General features: G+C 43.1%; 1 protein-coding gene across 1 annotated transcript; it reads left to right on the forward strand.

Annotated features, from left to right (window-relative positions):
- Positions 1-8,104: 8,104 nt before the first annotated feature.
- On the forward strand, positions 8,105-17,168 carry LOC125459404 (dispanin subfamily A member 2b-like). Its single transcript, XM_048545820.2, has 2 exons — positions 8,105-8,364; positions 16,755-17,168. The coding sequence occupies exons 1-2, from the start codon at positions 8,155-8,157 to the stop codon at positions 16,959-16,961; spliced, it is 417 nt and encodes a 138-aa protein (XP_048401777.1). The 5' UTR covers positions 8,105-8,154; the 3' UTR covers positions 16,962-17,168.
- The last annotated feature ends 4,736 nt before the right edge of the window (positions 17,169-21,904 follow it).

Raw genomic sequence — 21,904 nt, forward strand, 5'->3', positions numbered from 1 at the left:
TGCATTCAAGATGGGTGGAGAAGGCGAAAGCATGTGTTGAGGTGGGGACAAGGATGTTGACAGAGGGGCTTGGGAAGGCAAGATATAAGGTAGAGTGTAAGTGGTACAGAATGGAAAACTATGGAAAGCTATGGAAGGGGAAAGTATTGGTGTGGACCTCAACAGGTGGAGCATACAGTGCCACTTTGGGCATAATCAAAATGTAAACTCGAGGCAGAGTTTTTATGTGGTGGGTTTCCACATGGGGGAATACCAATCAGTGGAAATGGTCTGCCTGGGTGCTGACAGGCTTAAGGCTTCATGGAGACCTTAGCGGGAGGAATCTGCTAACCTACAACTAGAAAATGTCTGGACCATGGCTAAGATGGGGGAAGTTGGGAGATGGGGCAGAGTCACAGTCAGTATGGGCTCCACTTTGAGAACATTGAAGATGCAAAGGCATCAATCATGTGCCTACAACAGAAGTTACACTTTCTAGAACATAGAACATAGAACATAGAACATAGAACAGTACAGCACAGAACAGGCCCTTCAGCCCACAATGTTGTGCCGACCATTGATCCTCATGGATGCACCCTCAAATTTCTGTGACCATATGCATGTCCAGCAGTCTCTTAAATGACCCCAATGACCTTGCTTCCACAACTGCTGCTGGCAACGCATTCCATGCTCTCACAACTCTCTGCGTAAAGAACCTGCCTCTGACATCCCCTCTATACTTTCCACCAACCAGCTTAAAACTATGACCCCTCGTGCTAGCCATTTCTGCCCTGGGAAATAGTCTCTGGCTATCGACTCTATCTATGCCTCTCATTATCTTGTATACCTCAATTAGGTCCCCTCTCCTCCTCCTTTTCTCCAATGAAAAGAGACCGAGCTCAGTCAACCTCTCTTCATAAGATAAGCCCTCCAGTCCAGGCAGCATCCTGGTAAACCTCCTCTGAACCCTCTCCAAAGCATCCACATCTTTCCTATAATAGGGCGCCCAGAACTGGACGCAGTATTCCAAGTGCGGTCTAACCAAAGTTTTATAGAGCTGCAACAAGATCTCACGACTCTTAAACTCAATCCCCCTGTTAATGAAAGCCAAAACACCATATGCTTTCTTAACAACCCTGTCCACTTGGGTGGCCATTTTAAGGGATCTATGTATCTGCACACCAAGATCCCTCTGTTCCTCCACGCTGCCAAGAATCCTATCCTTAATCCTGTACTCAGCTTTCAAATTCGACCTTCCAAAATGCATCACCTCGCATTTATCCAGGTTGAACTCCATCTGCCACCTCTCAGCCCATCTCTGCATCCTGTCAATGTCCCGCTGCAGCCTACAACAGCCCTCTACACTGTCAACGACACCTCCGACCTTTGTGTCGTCTGCAAACTTGCTGACCCATCCTTCAATTCCCTCGTCCAAGTCATTAATAAAAATTACAAACAGTAGAGGCCCAAGGACAGAGCCCTGTGGAACCCCACTCACCACTGACTTCCAGGCAGAATATTTTCCTTCTACTACCACTCGCTGTCTTCTGTTGGCCAGCCAATTCTGTATCCAAGCAGCTAAGTTCCCCTGTATCCCATTCCTCCTGACCTTCTGAATGAGCCTTCCATGGGGAACCTTATCAAATTTCTGTGCAATAACTTCATCACGCATATGCTAAACATGCACTGTGGAAGTGTTGGCGTTTGAAATGCTGGTCATAGGTGATGATTATCAGTGTCATTTGCACTTGCAACTTTTTTTTATTCATCTTTGAGACATCAGTGTGTTTGCTGCTGTTGAGAAGGTAGTGGTGAGCTGCCTTCGTGAACCATTGCAGCCCATATGCTATAATGCCATTAGGGAGGAATTCCAGGAATTTTGACCTCGTCACAGTGAAGGAACAGAGATATACTTCCAAGACAGGATGGTGAGTGGCTTGGATGGAAACTTGTAATTGGTGGTGTTCCGAGTATGGCTACCCTTGTCCTCCTAAGGTTTATGGTCATGGGTTTGGAAAGTACCAGCTAAGGATCTTGGTGAATTTCTGCAATACATCTTGTAGATAGTACACACTACTACTATCAGTGGTGGAATGACTGAATGATGGTGGATCTAGTGCTAATCAACAGGTTGAACTGTAGTCATCCAGGTAAGTAGAGAGTATTCCATCACACTCTTGTTATGCGCAGGCTGTGGGAGAGTCAGGAAGTGATGACTCGCTGCAATATTCTTAGTCTCTGACTTGCTGCTATAATACTTTTTTTATATGGCTTGTCCAGGTCACTTTATAGTAAATAGTAACCCCCAGAATGTTACTAGTCGGGAGTTCAGAGATGGTAACACCATTTATTCAAGGACAATGTTTGGATTATCTCTTATTAGAAATGGTCATTGCCTGGCATTTGTGTACTGCAAATGTTACTTGCCAGTTTTCAGAATAAGTCTGGGCATTTGTCCAGATCTTGTTATTTTTGAACATAGACTGCTTCAGTATCTGAGCAGTCACCAATGGTGCTGAAGATTGAGAAATCATCAGCAAACATCCCCACTTCTGATTTAAGGTGAAGGAAAGGTGAAGCAGCTGAAGATGGCTGCACCTCAGACACAATCCTGAGAAACCCCTGCAGAGATATCCTGAGATGACTGAGCTCTAATAATCACAACCATCTTCCTTTGTGCCTGGTATGATTTCAAGCAATGGAGAATTTTCCACCTGATTTCCATTGCATCCAGTTTTTCCAGGGTTTCTAGATGCAGCCTTGAGGCCGAATGCACACAGAGATCTCTATGTGGCAGAATTTATCACTACTTTAAAATGACAGATACTTGCCACAACAACACAACACATGAGAGACTTCCAAGAGTACTGTATGGCACGAATCAAGCCTCTCTACATCCCCACTGTGAGTACAAAGTTAGATGCTACCTTATGCAATCATAAATTCCATGGTTCATTTTGGATTGGATGGGAAGGGCTCAGAGTACATAGAGCAATCAAAAGATACTGTCATGTATTGGTCACTCTACCAGGAAAGTAGTTATCTCAGAGACCCATAAAACCTCTATAAATGTCCTCACTGATGGGGCACTGCATGTCTCATTGCTTGGAACTGTGTGCGCAGCTGTCGCCTTCAGGGTATTCCATTCTCTGACCATTCTCTCAGCTTTGAGCCTGTTCTGTACTTAATGCTCCCATCATACTCAATGCCAGCAGGAGCCTTGGAATAAAACATACAATGTCTCAAAGATTAACAGTAAACCAGAGGATTAGGAAAGTTTTAAAAACCAACAAATAACAGCCAAAAAAAAGTTAAAGGGGGGGAAGATAAACTTTGAGGCTATTGCAAGTAATAACAAGGTGCCAGGAGTAAATATATGAAAAGGAAAAAAGGGAACAAAAATGAATATAGCCCGCATGGAGAAAGAGGCAAGGAAATAATATTGGGGAAACAGGAATTGGAGAGGAATTGAATAAATACTTGGCATCAGTCTTAACAGTAGAAGCACTAATAGCATTGCAAAAATTATAAATAATCAAGGGAGCAAAGGGAATAGAAGAAATAAATGCATTAACTGTCACTAGAGAAAAAGAACCAGCAAAACTAATGGGATTAGCGATTGATAAATTCCCGGGAATGGAATGCATTCTAAGATTTTAAAAGTAGATACACAGATAGTGGATACATTGGCTGAATTCTTCCAAGAATCCTTAGGTTCCTAAAAAGGCCTAGAAAGTCAGAAAATTTCCAATATAATACCTTCGCTAAGAAAGGGAAGGAGACAAAAACATGTAAGATAGGCCTGTTAGCTTAATATCTGTTATTGGAAAAATGTCAGAGTCTATGAAATTGTCTTGATTTCCTGAAATGTATTAATGATCTGCATCTTGATTTCAAAGCTTGCAGATGACACAAAACTTGGAAGACCATCCCACTTAAATTGTGATTTAGTTGGATTTATTTTAGTCATATGTACCTAAGTACAGTGAAAAGTTATGTTTTACATACATTTTGTCCAATATGATCTGCCTGTAGTTTATTAGGGTAATAGAACAAAGCAAAGCATATAATGTAACAGTTGCAGAGAAGATGCACAGAGAGTGAGATCAACATTAAATTTAAAATTTGAGACGTCCATTCAGAAATCTAATAATAGCAGGGAAGATGCTGTTCTTGAATCTTTTTGTACGTGTATACAAACCTTACAGCTGACAAAACAAGGTGGAAGAGAGAGGGCTCTTTGATTACGTTAGAGCTTTCCTGAGGCAATGGAAAATATCGATGAAGTCAATGGATGGAAGACTGGTTTGCATGATGGACTGGGCTGTGTTCAGGACTCTCGGTGGTTTCTTGCAGACTTGGGAAGAGTAGTAGCCAAACCCACTGTAATGCATCCAGATAGAATGTTTTCTATAAAAATTGGTAGGAGTCCTTGTGGGACACAACAAATTTCCTTAGCTTCCTGAAGAAGTAGAGACATTGTTGTGCTTTCTTGACCATTACATTGATGTCGGTGCATCAGGACAGATTGTTGGTAAACATCTATGGAATCTATAGAATTCACTGCCACAGAAGGCTGTGGAGGCCAGGTCATTGAGTGCATTTAAGACAGAGATAGATAGGTTCTTGATTATGAAGGGGATCAAAGGTTACAGGGACAAAGCAGGAGAATGGGGTTGAGGAACTTATCAGACATTATTGAATGGTGGGGCAGACTCAGTGGGCTGAATGTCCTCATTTCTGTTCCTATGTCTTATGGTCTTATCACTTCCATAAATTTGATGCTCATAACCATCTCCTCCTCACTCCCATTGATTCAGACAGGGGTGTGCCCTCTACTCTGCTTCCTAAAGTCAATGATCGGCTCCTTTACTTTGTTGATGTTGATGGAGAAATAGTTATTTTTACACATGCCACTAAGCATTCAATCTCTTTTCTGTATTCTGTCTCGTCGTTATTTGAGGAGGGTAGTGCAGAACACCCGAAGGACATTGATAAGTTGATGGAGTAAGCAGATAGGTGGCAGTTGCATTTCAGTGCAAAGATGTGTGAGGTGATGCATTTTGATTTGAAGAATATTGAAAGACTATATTGAATAGGGGTACAACTCTGAGGATGTTGCAGGAATGGAGAGACCTGGGTGTATATGTGCAAGATTATTGAAAGTGGCAGGACAAGTAGAAAGAACAGGAAGCAAAACATAGAGTATCCTCAGCTTTATTAATATGGGCATAAAGTATGTGAGCAGGGAAATGATGTTGAACATTTGTAAGATGTTTGTTAGACCTCAAATGGAAGACAGTGTACAGTTGTAGCACCTGCATTATAGGAATGATGTGAATGCTTTGGAGAGAATGCAGAAATTGTTTGCAACAATAGTTCCATGGGTGAAGAACTTCAGTTATGAGAATAGATTGAAGAAGTTGGGACAGTTCTCTTTGATGGGAAGATGGCTAAAAGGAAATCAGTTAAAGGTTTTCAAAACCATGAGTGGACTGGATAGTGTAGATGGGGAGAAAGCTTTCCCGCTCATAAAAGGAACTAGGGTGTATAGATTTTAAGTGATTTGCAATAGAAGCAAGCCTGAAATGGGGCAAAACATTTTGACTCAGCGAGTCATTAAGGTATAGAATACAGTGCCTGGATGTGTAGTGGAGGCAGGTTGAACTGAAGCATTCAGAAAGGTATCAGATTACTATTTGGATAAGAATAACATGCAAAGGTATGAGGTAAAAGTGGGAGACTGGCACTAGGTAATGATACGCTTTTAACAAGGCAATGCCAGTATGATGGGCCGAATATCCACCTACACAGTAACATATCAGTACCTCTATAAAGGATATAATAGCAGAGCATTTAGAAATGCATAATATGATAAAGAAGAGTCAGTATGACTTTACAAAGGGGAAACCATGCATGACAAATTTATTAGTGTGATTTGAGAAGGCAGCAAGCAGAATTCATAAAGTGATTGCAATACTGTTGGATTTCCAACAGATGTTTCATAAGGTACCACACATTAAACTACTTAATAAGATAACAGCTTATAAATGGCAAAGCTATACAACACTTATCACTGTATTCTGTAACATAATACACCTGAGAATAAATAAATCAAATCAATGTATTCTGGGACTCTGGAAAAGCTTCTAATGTGTGTGGCATGTGATATGAGGAGGATTTGGAACAAGACATCCAGGCCAGTCACATCTGTAAGAAAGTGCCAGAGGGTAGCAGTCCTTGAACAACTTCTGGGTGATTTGGAGCAGTGAGTGTCTTTACTGCACACCATACAAAAAGGAGAGGTTTCTGGAACAGTTGTGACAGAGAGAGGTCACTTCACATTGTGATAGGCATGTAGAGCTGGGTGGTAAGTGGGAGACTATTTGCTGAAAGGAAAGGAGACAGTGGGTCCAGGAAACCCAAGATTCCTTGCAGCTGTCTGAAATCTTAGATGCCTATTTAGTGAGCAACACGACTGAGTCAGGGTGGATGACTCAAGGGAAAACCACAGGATTTTGGTGCCAAGGCTACTCTATGAAAAGTGAGAGGGATGCTGGTAGACAGACTAGTAGAGTAATGGGTGACTCAGTAGTTCAAGGGATACATAGCTGAGATTGAGAGTCCCCTGTGGTCTGCTGATTCCCTGGGGGGTTTGGTACCAGGGTTTGGGATAAAATGAAATGACTGAATAGATTTCAAAAGGGAAGGTGAATAACATTGATTGGGGTTCATGTGGAAACCAGCAACAGAAGGAGGCATAGTGTGGAATCAGGGACTAAGTTGGAATGGAAGACCTCCATGGTAGTAATCTGAGAAATACTACTTGGGCCAAAAGCTTCTCCATTTTGGAAAAGGCAGACCAGGGAGTGAATGCATCACTTGAAGAATGGTGCAGGCAGGCGGGGTTTAGATTTTTGGGCCATTCAAAGTTCAAAGTGTGCAGCATCATCCTGGTGCACTGTGCACAATTGGAGCAAGCAACAAGTGGATGTGCTGAATGCTGAGGAACTGTGAGAATGGGGGCAATCTTCCAAGGAAAAAGCTAAAGACATTAAGCCACATGCTGATCAATACCAGTATCAGTAGATGAGAGCTGGGTGTAACAGATAATAATGAAATGCAAAATAATTGGAAGCCAATATGGCGGTATTTTGATCGCATTGTTGGGTGTGAGCTGCAGCTTGTTTTTTGTTTTATTTATGTCTGCTTTTGATGACTGCAAATATAGCCTCATCTTTGGCACAGTTTGAATACTTGCCTATCTGTGATAGTCTTTCATCTGGGATGGACAATTGAAAAAAGACGCTGGTTAGTTGTCTGCGCAGAATAGTGGGGACTTAGATAAAGTAGAACAGGATGTGGCTAAGCTATGGCCTGGTGATTAGAGGAAACCAGGGAGCGAAATCAATGTGTCAGCCCTGTTAGCTCTGTGATGTGAGTAATGTGTGTTTATGGCTGCCGTTATCAATTTTCTGGTGAAGGGCAACTTCGGAATGCCAGGTGCTTGGCTAGTATTTAAAAGATGGCACTGGAGACAGAGATGCCTGTCCTTTCCAGAGATATCTGGTGCATTGCCCGTTCTTCCAAGTACAGCGTAATAGTAGAATTAAACTAGTGTTGGGTGAGAGGTGTGTCTGTGGGGAGTTAATGAGGTATGTTTGGGACTATACCACGCCAGCCGACACCATTCACGCCCGAAACGTCAGCTTTTGTGCTCCTGAGATGCTGCTTGGCCTGCTGTGTTCATCCAGCTCCACACTTTCTCTTGGATTCTCCAGCATCTGCAGTTCCCATTATCACCATTCACGCCTGTGATCTGCTCGCGACTTGTTTTCCTGCCTTTGTAAGGTCAGGAAGAGTGGCTAAACCTTCATCCAAGCCATCAAGATAGACAGTAAACAGGGCCCAATACTCATCCTTTGGCGCTGCACTAATTGCAGTTCGCCACTCTGAAAGTGACTTATTATTCCTGACCATTCCGTTCATTATCCAACGCGAACGTTGTGCAATACTTTGCGTTTATTACTCGGTTGCTGGGCCGATTGCAGATTAGTTAGTTGGATGCTTGGAGGCGGTTCCAGGCGCTTGCTCCACCCAGTGTATAAAAAGCCGGCTCCCAGAACTGTTCACGGTTTTTTCCCCCCCCCCCCCAAAGCTAAGACTGCAGCTAACATGGAGTTCCGAGCCGATAATGTGCCGCTCAGTACACGCAGTTACCCGTACCAGGGGCTGAAGGAGGATGACCAGGCGGTGACCACCACTGTCGTTAACGTGGCCCCGAATGTGACCTCGGTCCGTGACCACTTCCTTTGGTCCATCTTCAACTTCGCTTTCATGAACTTCTGCTGCCTGGGCTTCGTGGCGATGGTCTTCTCGGTCAAAGTGAGTGCGGGCCTCAAGGGCAGAGAAACCGGGGCGGGGGGAGAGAGAGAAACAGACCCGGAGAAGGGCGGGGGGGGGCAAGAGGGGAGACCTGGAAGGGGGGGGGCAAGAGGGGAGACCTGGAAGGGGGGGTGGGGGGGCAAGAGGGGAGACCTGGAAGGGGGGGCAAGAGGGGAGACCTGGAAGGGGGGGCAAGAGGGGAGACCTGGAAGGGGGGGCAAGAGGGGAGACCTGGAAGGGGGGGGTGGGGGGGCAAGAGGGGAGACCTGGAAGGGGGGGCGGGGGGGCAAGAGGGGAGACCTGGAAGGGGGGGCAAGAGGGGAGACCTGGAAGGGGGGGCAAGAGGGGAGACCTGGAAGGGGGGGGTGGGGGGGCAAGAGGGGAGACCTGGAAGGGTGGGCGGGGGGGGGCAAGAGGGGAGACCTGGAAGGGTGGGCGGGGGGGGCAAGAGGGGAGACCTGGAAGGCGGGGGGGGACAAGAGGGGAGACCTGGAAGGGGGGGTGTGGGGGGGCAAGAGGGGAGACCTGGAAGGGGGGGTGTGGGGGGGCAAGAGGGGAGACCTGGAAGGGGGGTGTGGGGGGGCAAGAGGGGAGACCTGGGCGGGGGGAGACAAGAGGGGAGACCTGGGCGGGGGGTGGGGGGCAAGAGGGGAGACCTGGGCGGGGGGTGGGGGGCAAGAGGGGAGACCCGGAGAAGGGGAAGTGGGGGGGGGGGGGAAAGAGAGAGAGACCCGGAGAAGGGCGGGGGGGGGAAAGAGAGAGAGACCCGGAGAAGGGCGGGGGGGGGAAAGAGGGGAGACCTGGAGAAGGGGAAGGGGGGGAAGAGAGAGAGAGAGAGAGACCTGGAGAAGGGGAAGGGGGGGGTGAGGGAAGAGGGACGGGGGTGAGGGAGGGAGAGAGAGAGAGAGACGGACAGACAGACAGAGACCGGCAGAAGGGGTGGTAGGGGGGGGGGGGAGGGGGGAGAGAGAGAGAGAGAGAGAGACCCGGAGAAGGGGTTGGGGGAATAGGGGAAAACGGGGGAGACAGCGACGCGGAGGAGGGGGGAGGGGGCGGTGAAACGGGGGCGACAAGAGACCCGAAGGGGTGGTGGGGGCAGGGGATAGGAGGGGAGACAGAGAGCCGGGGTGGGTGGAGAGAGACCGGGTAGGAGGAGAGGAGGTGCCGCCTCGCCTGAAAGCCCGGACCGTCAATGGACGAGAAGCTGCCAGTACCAGTCGCCCCGGTGCCGGCCCCCAGCCTGTCGTCCTCCCGCATAGCCGGCCCGAGTGACTCTCATCCTGGTTAGCACCACTGCGTTTGCTGATTACCCAGCAGCTTGCTGCAATTTTTTTCCATCCGTCTCTTCCGCAGGATTCTGCGTTTGAAGTACATTTGCACCGTGACGCTTCTGTTATTTATAAAAGTAATGAAATGACGCCGGCCGGTGTGGGGTATGGGGGAGCTTAGCCCAGTTAAGTCGTGCCAGTGTTTGCGAATTGCAGCTCGATCCACTCGCTCCTATCTATTGAAATCCATGATAGGATCTGTAAGCAAACCGATTCAAACAATTCCTTATATTCAAAACAATTTTCTTGTTACCTCATCTATAACCATTCGCTTGCCTACTTTCGTTGTTGACCCTTCAGGTAAACAAATCGTTGAATGATTTCATAAGTAGAGCACTTGGGAATAGATATTTATCTGCGATACTCCTTGTTGAATTGGAGAGTAAAATATCAAACAAGCCAGTTTTAACAGCATGAGCTACGTATGCTTGTTTAGGTTTGAACAGTTATGGGGAGTGGGAGACCAGTTGTGTCTGCTCTACGGTTGGATAAGATCATGTACTTTGAAATCACCTTTCCAACTTATTCATTTATCTCTTGGTGTACAAAAATGTATCAATCAGAGCCTTGGAGACTTTAACGACTCAACATCCACTGCTGTTTAGGGTAGAAAATTCCAAAGATTCAGAAGGGTCACTGGAGTTGTTAACTCTGCTTACACTCCACAGATGCTGCTGGACCCACTGAGTTTCTACAATCATTTCTGCTTTAATTCCAGACTAACCTCTGAATGAACAATTAATTTGGTACCTTTTAACTTGACAACATGATGCTATATTCTAGATTTTATTGAATTTTTTACAGCAAAGGTGGTTAGATCCTTGACCTAACAAGTCAGGAGGTTTGGGATAAATGAGAATTTTATGGGAGATGCGACCTCAATCCAATCACCATGAGCTTATTAAATGACAGCAGGCTCAAGAGGCTGAATGGCCCAACCCTTCTTATTCAAATATTTATATTTGCAAGCTTGAGGAAGCAATTTCTTTTTGTTGGACCCTGTCCAAGACCCTTCTGCATTCTATACAGTTTAATGAGGTCACTGCTTGTTTTTCTAAATTCAGAAATGTTAACACCATTTTTTTAATCCACTTAATGTGAGGACAATCCTCTCATTCCAAGGGATCAGTGTAATGAAAATCATTACATGCCACCTCCTTTGGTAAGGGAACAGTACTCCAGGTATGGCCTCCCCATGGCACTATATTGTTTCCAGTATGTCTCCTTCACTCTTGTATGCAAATACCTTTGTAACAAATGCCACCTGTTTTATTTTCCCCAATTTCTTGCTGTGGCAGTCTATTAATTATCTATGATTCAACAGCACTCTGGTTCCTTTATGCAAACATTTTTCAGTTTTTCACCATTCAAAACATTTTAATCCTCTCTACTAAACTAGATAACTTCAGTAATTTTACATTGTGTTCCTTCTGCGCATGTGTGTGGAGAGCTAAGTGTGCTTCTGTCTCATTGTGTCTTTTACTCTTCCCATTTTTTGCTTTCTATTGTATCTGTTATATATTGCTTGAGCCAGACTTTCACTTATGAAAGGCGCTTGGTGTGGTTTGAGAAGGTTCCATTCTAAAACATTTGTAAACCTGGACACCTATCAAGAGAAGGGGCAAGAGGTGACCACAGTGCAGGTTGCACCACCAACTCAGCAGACATGAGTTTGGATCCCGTCGTGAGAGATTGAAATTTGAATTTATTTTTAAATCTGAAAGTTAAGGCTGATGCGAGTAGTGGTGACAATGAAGGGGTGGCACAATGGCTCAGGGTTGCATTGCTGCCTCAGTGCCAGGGACCTGGGTTCAATTCCACCCTCTAGTAACAGTCTGTATGGAGTTTGCACATTCCCCCTGTGTCTGCCAGGGTTTCCTTCCAAGGTCCAAAAATGCACAGTTTGGGGGGCAGATTGGTCATGCTAAATTATTCTGGATTGTCCAGGGATGTGCAGGTTAGATGAATTAGCCATGATAAAAACACCATGAAGTGTTATGCCGATGGGAAGGTGGATATGGGTGGGATGCTCTTTGGAGAGTTGGTGCAGACCCTGGTGGGCCAAAAGGCTTCTTTCTGCAGTATAGGGATTCTGATTCTAAGCTGTGAGACTGTTTCAAAAAGCTTATTGGTTCACTCATGTCTTTCAGGGAAAGAAATGTGCCATCCTTTCGCAGTAAAGACAATGTGTCTGTAGTGCCACACTTGTATGATTTACTGTAATGACCTTTGAAGTGTTACAGTAAGTGACATGAATGATCAACTTGTACAGGTTTAAAAAGACCTTCACCTTCTCAATGGTACTTAAGGAAGAGCATCAAATGCCAAAATATCAGTAATAAATACATCCCCAAGGATGAAAGAGAGACCAAGTTGTAACTGTCTGCTGAAGAAAGTCTTGATTGTTGGAGCATTTTGTTAGAATTGGACCTTGGTATTTGAATATCAACACCAACTTGGCCATCCCATTTCCTGAACCCACTACCTTCTTCATTCAGCTAAATTGCCTAGTACCTTCATTAATCATCACCACCTCTCAGATAAATATGGGAATAGCAACCAGATTGTGAAACGTGTATCACAGCAAATATCCCTCAGCTGTCACAAACTTGTTTAATTTCCACATCCTGACTTTTGAAACCTATTAAACAACCTTAAGTTTTCCATGGAATTTGATAAATTGCTATTGGGTAAAATTTGTCAGATCAGCTACAATAATTGTAGTACAAGATGCTGAACATGATAAATACTCTTGCTAAATTATGTGGAGAAAGATAACTATTGGATATGAGAGTATTTCAACCCAGGGTCAAGGCTCCAGAACACAATTTATAAGTTGAACAGCTTAACATCTTTGTGTTCCTAAAGGAACTTTATCTGCAATTCCTTGACAACTGTATTTTTTTGCAAGGAATTGAGCTTACATTTCCTAATTTAGTTTCACATATAACCTTTAAATCTGAGACTTTCATCTGTTGGTTTAGGATAGATTGGAATTGGATCTCAGCAGTGAAGACCAAATGTTTGACTCACTGTTTGAGCCAGCTTATGTGTTCCTTTGATAATTTGTGACTTTTTAGTTCAGCATTTTTTAAACTATTGCTGCCACAGGAAGAGAATTTGATGGATTATCTGTTTTAAAGGTTACTATTTTGGAGAACATTCTTTGTAAACGTGGAAAAGAAATTGTGCATTTTGTGGAAATTACTAACAAAGCATTGTCAACCTGTTTGCTGAAATCTGATACAGTGTCAGATTTTTTTGATTCTACTGCAATCAGGGTGTTATGTATGAATTACTGTGGGTAATTATGAATCAATCCAGTGATTTTAGTTACAGGAAAGTGGAATATAATTATTTATTCCATAATGGAATCAGTGTTTTTGGGGAAAATCGTGTCTCTTCAAAGAAACATGAGGGTAGTCAATCAATCCATCAGTTATGACCTTGTACGATAATGTGAGATTCTACTTCACCCTGTCCAAATGATTGCTAACTGCCATGTGGGGTTAGTGGGAGGAGGAAATGCAATCTCATTGACCAGTGAAATCTCAACAGTTCAATGGCAAAGCTTTCTTAAGTTCCCATTTCTTGCAACCAAGGACTTCCTACTGAACTGCTGTATATCCAACGTCCCTTCCTGTTATTGTTGAGTGTTCTTTAAATGTTTACTGCCATTAACGCTCTCTTCAAAAGAAAATACCTTTGACTCCACACTTTTTTGAAGATGAATAGTCTTCAATCACACTTTCCTTTCCAAAGTCCTTAAATGTGTTGCTTCCTCCCAGATTTATGTCCATCTTGTGTAGCTTATGTTTAAACCCGCTCAGTTATTTTTTTACAACTGCCGCAATAGCAAAACAATTCTTATCCAAGTCACAAATGACAGCCTTCATCCAAATGTGGACCAAAAGAGCTAAACTACACAAGGTGAGGTGACAGCGACCTCAGTTGACATCAAGGCCATATTCAATCAATTGTGGCTTCAGGGAACCCGAGAAAAGCTGCAGTCGGTGGGAATTGGGGGAAAACTCTTCACTAGTTGGAGCCTTAGCTGACACAAAGGAAGATGATTGTGGTTTTGGGGGCCAGTTCAATTCCACCCTAAGGGGTCTGTCTGTGTGGAGTTTGCACATTCTCCGTGTCTGTTTTGGGTTTCTTCCAGGTGCTCTGATTTCCTCCATACTCAAGAGATGTGCAGGTTAGGTGAACTGGCCGTGCTAAATTGCCCAGAGTGTCCAGGGATGTGCACGTTAGGTGGGATTAGCCTTGGGTAATAGAGTTACAGGGATAGGATAGGGGATGGGTCTAGTTGGAATGCAATTCAGAGGGTTAATGTGGATTTGATGGGTTGAATGACCTGCTTCCACACTGTAGAGACACTGTTTTTACACACCTCAGGAGCAGATGGGACTTGAACCCAGGACAAGAGCTCTGTTTTTGATTTTTAATTTAATCTATTTTTCTAATCCAGCGTTTACAGATATTACTACACACCTCTGGAGCAGGTGGGGCTTGAACCCAGATATCTCGATTGAGGGTGGAGACAGTACCACTGCACCATAACCTCTGTTTTTAATTGCTCAGGGTAGTGTAATTTTCAATGACTTTGTCTCGATCAAGTGGTGAGAAACAGGCATGTAAAATGCAGCAAGACTGGACAATATCAAGGCCTGGGCTTACACGTGGCAAGTAGCATTTGCACAATAGAAATACCAGTTAATGAACATCTTTAACAAGAGAGAATCTAGTCGTTGTCTCTGAAATAAATGGCGTTACCATCATTGAATCTCCCATTGTCAACATATAGGGAGTTACCATTGACATTAATACCATCAATATAAGAGCATGTTAGAGACTAGGAATGCCACAAAAGCTAACCCATCTCCTGATTCCCTACAGCCACCATCTGCAAGGCATAATTTGGGAGTGTAATGGAATACTCCCCATTGCTTGGATGAGTGCAGCTCCAACAACATTCAAGAAACCAGATACAATTTGGACAAAGTAGTCGCTTAATTGACATTATATCTGCAAGCTCAAACTCCTACCACCATCACCAATGATCCATAGCAGCATTGTGTATCATCTAAAGATGCACTGCTCCCAAACGCACAGCCATGACCGTCAAAAAGGTTGTGGGAATACCACTACATGCAATTTTCCTCCAAGCCACATACTATGTTGACTTGGAAGAATATTGCCTCTCCTCCAGTTTTGCTGGGTCAAAATCCTAAAACACTCTTGCTAACAGCATCATGTGAATACCTGAACCAAAATAGACCAGTGTTCAAGAAGTCATCATTACCATCTTTTCAGGAGCAACTAGGTTACTTGGTGTGTGGGGGTGGCTCTTTGCTAGGGAAACGTGAGGCAGGAAGAGGTGGCAGCTACAAACCTTTTCAAAAGGAGGAGTGAGCCAAGCACACGAGTAGTGTTTTTAAAAACAAAAGGATCAGGAGGTCAGACATGCAGCTTAGACGGTTTGGTCTACGATGCCACAACTCCTCCAGTTGTTATCTTTTGTGCATCCTGGATTTTAATCACTCCTCCATTTGTGGCCAAAGCTTCAGCCGGAATTTCTTCACTAAACATCTCCATCCATCTTTCCTCCATTGAGATATTCCTTAAAACCTACATCTTTGGCCACACTATTGGCCAACTTTTCTCATACATGGTCATTTGGCTGTGTGTCAGATTTTTCTTAAACACTGTCATTTGAAGTATTCTCACTTTTTTAATGACATTTTAAACATTTGCTAAAAAGCTCCTGCTCACACTCTTGGTATTTTTATCTCCATGATTAAGAAGTGAATGGTTTCACTGATAAATTTGATTGCATTATCACCTATTAATATTTTTGAAGGTTTTGGATGACTGTTAACACTTACAAATAGGCAAGACTGAATCCCTTTTTTAAGGTGGCAAAAGAAATCCCTTGTTTTGGATATTTGAGGAACAGTTTCCTCCTTCAGAACAATTTTTTTGTATCTGTGTCAGATTTTGTAAGAGAACGTTTTTCATTTAGTGTCTTTCATGTGGGCTTTCCAAAACACCTGAGAGCCAACAGCTTGTGGAGGATAGAATGTGGTAGCCCAACCAGGAGTGTTTTAGAATAAGTTCAAAAACAATAAAGACATTGACAGTTTCACCAGCAAATGAACTGAGGTACAAGTGAAATTGAAAACTGTTGCAGAAGTGGAATTATTGAAGTGAAGTTGTGTTAGCTATGCATATATAGAAGCCAAGTTTTACATAGAGGGTCCAGAAACAGGAATGTGATAAAACACCAATCTGTTTTTGCAGAAGGATAAATGTTCAACAGGATAGGAAAAGTAATAATCCATAATACTTCTGACTACGCTAAGTCAATGTCAAATGAGATTGGGTTCAAACCCTGGAGTGTGGTTTGTAACAGTTGAGCACCTTAGTGGACCAAATGAGCACTTAACCATTTATTTTATCTTGAACTATATATCATGACAGAGTTCACTGATAGTCTGATTCTCTTATCCACTGTCACACCAGCTCATCATTTCTCCAGAGCAATAAGGAGTGGGCAATAAATGCTAGCCAGCCAGTGATACCACTGCCTCATGAGAATAAAAGAAAATGTACAATTCCTGTCATCCTACTCGGTTGAACAATAGAGCAACATTTCCCCTTGAAACTTCCCAACTTGACTGAAGAATCTTTAGGGATGAGAAAACAAAAGTAGTCTTTCACTTTAATGTTACTGGAAAGAGGGTTATTTTGATTAGGTTTGTCCTCACATGTACATCATAAGGAATTGCTTCAATTGTTTTGCCTAATAGGAGTTGAGAAAGTGTTTGTATCTGTTCTGGACATTATTGATTGTAATGGATGAGTATTTTTCTGATTTCACAATGCAAACGAAACTGGATAACACAGTTTGAACAATGTAAATGTTTACTAGAAGAAACCATACATTGATGTTGTCAAACTTACCAGAACTTAAAAGTGCTGAGCTGTAATGTCCTGTCAACTTTCATTGAGATTTGCAAGTCTTGTTGCATCTATTCATTGTTGTTCTGTTTTTAGTCTAGAGACCGGAAAGTTGTGGGAGATGCTGAAGGAGCTCGGCATTATGCATCAACAGCCCGAGCACTCAACATTGCAGCCACAGTGCTGACTGTTCTTGTCCTTATAATTGGCATTGTGATGGTCTTCGTTAGTCTGTATATGATGAATCGAGTTATTCAACAGCAACAAGAGGAGCACCCTAACATCCTTGGAGGTTGGAGCTGAATACAGCACTGGTGGCACCCACTTACTGTTCAGGAGCTGTTTGGCTGGAGCTTTTTATTCAACAGCTTTGTGTACTCTTATTCTATTATTGCTGTTTTCTTTCTACACTGTCTAGATGGTGCTGACGTGTCTCAGCAACATATTACTTTTTGATGAAATTACCCAGGTGTGGCCTTGATTGTATTAATAAAGACAATTGATGACCAATTTGGGGACTTCTGGAGTTTAATGACAAGTTTCCTATGTCCAACATTAAATGCTTCCTCTCAGTGGCTCTTTCAGCAATACGGACTTTCAACAATGCTGACTTGCACTAGCTCTTGATCAAACAATTCCACAATTTAATAATTCTTATCCTTGTTTTCAGATTCCTTCATGACCTTGCCTCTTCTAGCTTGGTAATTTCCTCACAGCCATCTAAGATTGCTATACTTTGGTAATTTTGGCCTTTGATCACCCTTCATTTTAGTTCCTCCAGTGACTGTCTTCAGTTGACCTAGCCTTAAGCTCTAGAATATGTTTGCTACACCATTCTACCTCTCCACTTGTCTTTTTTTAAGACACTCCTAAAGCCCAAGCTTTTGATTAGCTGTTCTCATATCCCTTGTGTGGCACATGGCACTTGTCACATATTGATCTTGAGCACCCCTATACAGTGCTTTATGATGTTTTATTACTTAAAAGCTGCCATCTTTATACAACAACAAAACAAATTGCTGGAAGAGCCCAGAAGTTCTGGCAGCATCTGTGGACAGAAATCAGTAAATGCTTTGGGTCCAGTGACCCTCAGAACTAATGTAGCTAGATAGAAGTTGGCTTTCATGCAGAAAAGGGGTGGGGGAATAGAGTAAGCAGTAAATGATAGTTGGGGATAGAGCCCAAAGATGGAGAAGAACAGCTGGACAGACAGAGGAGTGGATAGCAGTCAACCATGGAGAATGAATAGCTAATGGGGACCACTAGTTGCCAGCAATGTGTTGTGTGTAATAGTAGACCAAGCATTAACAAGGTCTGGTGTGTTGGAGTTGGGGTGAGGACATGGGAGAAGGTGCCTCAAGCCCTAAACTTTTTGAATTCGATATTGAGTCCAGAAGGCTATAGAGTTCCCAAGCGGAAAATGAGGTGCTGCTCTTCCAGTTTTGCTAGAGCATGCAGCAAGCCTGAGATGGAGACGTTGGCCAGGCAACAGGGCGGTGTGTTGAAGTGACAATATTAATACAATTGCATTTTGCTTCAATATATTTTACTATGTTAAACTTGCTGCATGAGTTGCTTGAAAAAACAAAGGTTATTATGTGGTAAGTCAGCATAGGTTTCATAAAGACAAGTCATGCCTGAATTCTTCAATTAATAAATAGATAGGGTGGTTGAGGGCAGTGTGTATGTATGAATTTCAAAGGGCCTTTCATAATTTTACCAGCAAAATTTAAAGCTTATTGAATTTGACAGTGGAATCATTGTTGTAGAAATGGCTGAGACAGAGAAAGTGGAATGTGGTGAATAATTTTGAGTAGAGGAAGTCATACAGTGCTGTTCCCTGGGGGTTGACTTTGAAATCAATGATATTTTTGATTTATTGATTTTTCTGACCCAGGCAGATACAAATTATGCAAAATGTAATTTTTATTGTGAAATTAAAATGAAACTCAAACATTGTGTTTGGTGAGGAAGCTGGTGACAGACTTCAGGTTTATGCTGGGGCATGAGATTTGTCACAATTTACATCCTTGACTTGGGTGAGGGGATTGAATGTATGGAAGCTAAATTTGCAGATAACACATAAGTAGGAAGAGATAATGGGAACTGCAGATGCTGGAGAATCCGAGATAACAAAGTGTGGAGCTGGATGAACACAGCAGGCCAAGCAGCATCTTAAGAGCACAAAAGCTGACATTTTGGGCCCAGACCCTTCAACAGAAAAGGGAGATGGGGAGAGAGTTCTGAAATAAATAGGGAGAGAGGGGGAGGCGGATCAAAAATGGATAGAGGAGATGATTGGTGGACAGGAGATAGACAAGTTAAAGTGTTGGGGATGGAGCCTGTGGAGGTGATTGTAGGTGGGGAGGGATAGGTCAGTCTGGGGAAGATGGACAGGTCAAGGGGGCGGGATGAGGTTAGAAGGTAGGAAATAGAAGTGAGGCTTGAGGTGGGAGGAGGGGATAGGTGAGAGGAAGAACAGGTTAGGGAGGCAGGGATGAGCTGGCCTGGTTTTGGGACACAGTGGGAGGAGGGGAGATTTTGAAGCTTGTGAAATCCACATTGGTACCATTGGGCTGCAGAAGAAGTAAGTTGTAAAAAGATACAGGTTGAGTGAGTGGGCAAAAATCTGGTATGGTAAAATTAGGGAAAATGTAAACTTGTTCACTTTGGCAGAAAATGTGTAAAAGCAGCCTATTAAATGGAGAACAACTGAAATTTTGAGGTGTAGAGGGATTTAGATACTCTGGTGCATGCATTGCAAAACCTTGTCTGCAGGTACTGCATATATTCAGGAAGGGTAATGCAAGTCTATCCTTTATTGCAAGAGGAATTAAACAAAAAATTAAGGATATTATAGTTAAGTTGTTCAGGACCTTGGTGAGATCTTTGCAATACTGTGTGCCATTCTGGTCCCCTTTAAGGAAAGATGTAAACGTGTTGGAGGTGCTTCAGAGCAGGTTTATTAGATTTATATCTGGTATGAGTGGGTTGTCTTGAAGATAAGCTGCAGAGCATGGACTTATTTCTCCTGCTGATTAAAAGAATAAGGGTGACTTGATTGAAGTGTATAAAATCCTGAACAGCCTTGACATGGAGCATACATTTCTTCTTGTGGGTGAGTCCAGAACTAGGGGCCACTTTCAGGACCAAGATGAGAATTTATTTTGTTACAGGATTGTGCAACTTTGTTTCCCACTGAAGCAGGATTTCAAAAACGGGATCATTGAACACTTTTGAGGTAAAATGGATAGATTTTCATTCAGCAAGGGAAACTAAGACTATCAGAGGTAGCTGGAAATCTGGAATTTGAAACTCAAACACATCAACCATGGTCCTTTTTTTATGGTGGAGCAGACTTATGGGACCGAATGGCCTAGTTCTGCTCATGTTTCATAAGTGTACATAAATAGATTGGTGAATTAGAGAGAAAATTTAATGCAAAGAAATAATGATACATTTTGAAACACATAATCTGGTAAACAGTATGTTTAATATTTGAAAGATTTTAATAAAGGAGAAATAAGCAAATTATTTCCGGTAGCAGCAGAGTCTCAGTAAGCAGAAGATTTAAGATGATTGACAAAGGGCAGAAGATAAAAATTTGTAGTATTGATGATCAAAATCTACTGCCTGAAATGGTGGTGAAGTAAATACAAATTTCTCTTTATGAAGAGAACCAGATAAATGCTTTAATGGAAAATATCTACAGTCAATGGAAAATATCTACAGTCTATGGAAAGAGTTGGAAGTGGGACTAATTGGATAAAGTCAGCACGAGGCCTGCTGTGATGTAAGATTAGAGTAATTACATAGACGGAGGCCAATCAGCCTGTCTTCCTGTGCAAGCTGTCTGAAAGAGAAATTCGCCAAGTGCTATTCCTTTGACATTTCCTGTAGCCCATTTAAATGCCCAGATCTAACCTGCCTTCACACAGTCAGGCAGTGCATTTCCGATCCTAACCATGTGGCGTTTTGACAAATGTTTTTCTCACTTTTTTTTCTTTCTATGTTTCAGTAGTATAACACTGAAGTTGTTTCAGTTTGGTGAAACTGCTGAAACGATTGTTTCAGTTTTTTTAAACTAGGCCCATCCCCAAGACCTTGAATCTAACTCCTAGTTAATCAACAGCTTCACATCAAGCACAGTACCTTCCAGAACTGGTTAGTCACCGATTGTTGCATTCCTGGAAAAGCTCAAGGCTGTTGCTCTCCTGCCACTGTGTCATCCCATCCCCCATCCTTCCCTTGCTTCCATGCCAACTTCGACACAAATACCTCCCCCTGGGCCCCTAGTTTCAAGGCAACAACTTCCCACACACTTCTGTAATCGTCTCTATTTTAGCATTATGGCCATTTATTTGAGTGATTTGAACACATTCACAACATTGAGCAAATGTTTTATGAAACTTGCTTAAAGATGATTTAATCTTTGCCTGATAGCTCGGAGCTGAGAACTGACATTTGTGTTGAACAAATAATCACAGGCAGAATGACAGGATATCAAATTTCATTAAATTACTTCAGCCTAGCAACAGGACTTCCTCTTACTGCCCAGTTAACTCTTTCAATACCAGTCCATTATAATCCTTCATTATCATCCAGTACAAAAATCGCCTGCCCACTAATTTACTAGTGTTCTGATGGCCAAACACACTTTACTCCTGACCCGAAATGTCAACTGGTAGCACCAAATTATGAGCTAAAAGCCAATGTTTCAAAGTCTTCCAGATTTTTCAACCTTTGGGGTGGCATGGGGCAGGCCCAGTGATTAGCACTGCTGTGTCACAATGCCAGGGACCTGGGTTTGATTCCATCTTCCGGCGACTGTGTGTGCAGTTTGCACGTTCTCGTGTGTCTGTGTGGGTTTCCTCTGGGTGCTCTGGTTTACTTTCCCCCACCCCCACTGTCCAAAGATGTGCAGGTTAGGTGGATTGGCCATGCTAAATTGCCCGTAGTGTCCAGGGATGTGCAGGCTAGGTAGATTAGCCGTGGGAAATGTAGCATTACAGGGATAAAGTAGGGGATTGTGTCTGGCTGGGATGCTTTTTGGAGGGTTGGTGTGGAGTCAATGGGCTGAATGGTCTGTGTCCACAGCAGAGATTCTGTGAACCCTTCAAGGATGTGCTTTCATGTAAAATTAAAGGAACTTTTTTTGGCTGGACAGGAAGTACTAGGGGAGTGCCATATTGTCAGGGCAAATGCTGAGGGAACATTTCACGATTGGAGGACCAGGACTGAGGAGT

The sequence above is a fragment of the Stegostoma tigrinum genome, chromosome 17 (genome assembly GCF_030684315.1).
Source record: "Stegostoma tigrinum isolate sSteTig4 chromosome 17, sSteTig4.hap1, whole genome shotgun sequence".
NCBI lineage: Eukaryota > Metazoa > Chordata > Chondrichthyes > Orectolobiformes > Stegostomatidae > Stegostoma > Stegostoma tigrinum.

Bases quoted from the DNA above. Each gene is read 5' to 3' on its own strand.
- LOC125459404 (XM_048545820.2), top strand. From the start codon at position 8,155: ATGGAGTTCCGAGCCGATAATGTGCCGCTCAGTACACGCAGTTACCCG. The intron at 8,365-16,754 runs GTGAGTGCGGGC...TTCTGTTTTTAG, and splicing joins CGATGGTCTTCTCGGTCAAA to TCTAGAGACCGGAAAGTTGT.